This window comes from Mytilus trossulus, chromosome 13 (assembly GCF_036588685.1).
Source record: "Mytilus trossulus isolate FHL-02 chromosome 13, PNRI_Mtr1.1.1.hap1, whole genome shotgun sequence".
Classification (NCBI taxonomy): Eukaryota; Metazoa; Mollusca; class Bivalvia; order Mytilida; family Mytilidae; genus Mytilus; species Mytilus trossulus.
The window spans coordinates 22,576,618-22,579,643 of NC_086385.1; the positions used below are offsets into that span (position 1 = coordinate 22,576,618).

Here is a 3,026-nt window from a genome sequence, read left to right on the forward strand (position 1 = left end):
ACATTGAATCATCAAGTATACCAGGCATATAACATACTGCACTAGACATTGATTCATCAAATATACCAGGCTTACAACATACTACACAAGTTCTCGACTCATCAAAGATACAAGGCGTATATCATACTGCACTAGACATTGATTCATCAAATATACCAGGCTTATAACATACTACACTTAACATTGAATCATAAAGTATACCAGGCATATATCATACTGCACTAGACATTGATTCAATAAAGATACCAGGCTTATAACATACTGCACTAGACATTGATTCATCAAATATACCAGTCTCATAACATACTGTACTAGACAGTGATTCACCAAAGATACCAGGATTATAACATACTACACAAGACATTGATTCATCAAATATACCAGGCTTATAACATACTACACTAGACATTGATTCATCAAATATACCAGGCTTATAACATACTACACTAGACATTGACTCATCAAATATACCATGCTTATAACATACTACACTAGACATTGATTCACCAAAGATACCAGCCTTATAACATACTACACTAGACATTGACTCATCAAAGATACCAGGCTTATAACATACTACACAAGACATTGACTCATCAAAGATACCAGGCTTATAACATACTGCACTAGACATTGATTCATCAAATATACCAGTCTCATAACATACTGCACTAGATAGTGAGTCACCAAAGATACCAGGATTATAACATACTACACAAGACAGTGATTCACCAAATATACCAGGCTTATAACATACTACACTAGACATTGATTCATCAAATATACCAGGCTTATAACATACTACACTAGACATTGACTCATCAAATATACCAGGCTTATAACATACTACACTATACATTGATTCATCAAAGATACCAGGCTTATAACTTCTACACTAGACATTGATTCATCAAAGATACCAGGCTTATAACATACTACACTAGACATTGATTCATCAAAAATAGCAGGCTTACATCATACTGCACTAGACATTGAATGATCAAAGATACCAGGCTTATAACATCATGCACTAGACATTGACTCATCAAATATACCAGGCTTAAAGCATACTTAACTGGACATTGAATCATCAAATATACCAGGCATATAACAGACTGCACTAGATATTGATTCATCAAAGATACCAGGCTTATAACATACTACACTTGACATTAATTCATCAAATATACCAGGCTTATAACATACTGCACTAGATTGATTCATCAAAGATGCCAGGCTTATAACATACTACAGTGGACAATGATTCATCAAATATACCAGGCTTATAACATACTGCACTAGACATTGATTCAAAAAAGATACCAGGCTTATATCTTACTGCACTAGACACTGATTCACCAAAGATACCAGCCTTATAACATACTGCACTAGACATTGATTCATCAAAGATACCAGGCTTATAATATACTACAATAGATATTGATTCATCAAAGATACCAGGCTTATAACATTACACACTAGACATTGATTCATCAAAGATACCAGGCTTATAACATACTACACTAGACATTGACTCATCAAAGATACCAGGCTTATAACATACTGCACTAGATTGATTCATCAAAGATGCCAGGCTTATAACATACTACACTTGACATTGATTCATCAAATATACCAGGCTTATAACATACTGCACTAGATTGATTCATCAAAGATGCCAGGCTTATAACATACTACAGTGGACATTGATTCATCAAATATACCAGGCTTATATCATACTGCACTAGACACTGATTCACCAAAGATGCCAGCCTTATAACATACTGCACTAGACATTGATTCATGAAAGATACCAGGCTTATAATATACCACACTAGACATTGATTCATCAAATATACCAGGCTTAGCCTTATAACATACTACACTAGACATTGACTCATCAAAGATACCAGGCTTATAACATACTACACTAGACATTGACTCATCAAAGATACCAGGCTTATAACATTCTACACTAGACATTGATTCATCAAAAATAGCAGGCTTACATCATACTGCACTAGACATTGAATAATCAAAGATACCAGGCGTACAACATACTACATACTAGTAAGACATTCACTTTTAGTTTCTTGCGTACAATTTGGAGTTTAGTTTAGTCAGAATAATCATAAAAACTAATGATGCCAATGTTTTCTTTAATATTTGGATATCTCCAGGTATTATTTTATTTTTTGATTAATAATAAAAATAATTTCAAGTTATTTTTGGCTTTTGTACTGAAGAAAGCCACAAAGATACCGCAGGACAAACATGGAAACCATAATAAATGATTTAATTTTGTACTTCATATGAAATTCAAATGTATGATATAATTTTCTCTTGCACAACACGTTGTTAAAATAGCTTTCACCAGAGACAAAATCCATGAAAGTAAAACGCCCACACAGAACAGGCGTATTTAATTGGAACATAATTGTATAATTGTAGATTCTTATCTTTTACTTCATATAAATGATTATTAATTGTAAATGAAAATGAACTAAGCATAATGATAGCTACAAAATGTTTGTCATTTATACTTCATAAATGATTATCGTGTTTAATTATCACAATTATTATGCCAAGCTACAAGAGAAAGATGACAAGCTTTTCGTCAACACGTGAAAGAAATATTTGTTTTTGATATGATACGTGATTGATATATATATTTGTTCTCTTCAGCCAGTGTGTTATAATGTAGAGGCATAATGCGTTAACTAATGTTAATATTCTTTAATTCAATTTACCATTTTCTGCAGGTACTCTATACACGAGTGTCTGGGCGGGGTTTAAAGAATAGAAAGTAATAAATAAAAAGTGTAGAATAGAGGACAAAAAATATAAAGAACAGAGAAAACAGAGAAAACAGGCAAACGTCCATGTCCCTGTACTAGAGTTATCCACTTCACCAGACAAATATATCAATAACGGTCCTGTACTGAAATGAATGTTAAACATAATGATATTGAAATTAACCTACCGTCACTTCTTCTACCTCAGATGTACCAAATGACGACACCAAG

General features: G+C 32.8%; 1 protein-coding gene across 1 annotated transcript; it reads right to left on the bottom strand.

Moving 5' to 3' along the window:
• Positions 1–211: 211 nt before the first annotated feature.
• Positions 212–859, bottom strand: LOC134694163 (uncharacterized). The gene has a single exon (XM_063555161.1). The coding sequence runs from the start codon at positions 857–859 to the stop codon at positions 212–214; it is 648 nt and encodes a 215-aa protein (XP_063411231.1).
• Between the last annotated feature and the right edge of the window lie 2,167 nt (positions 860–3,026).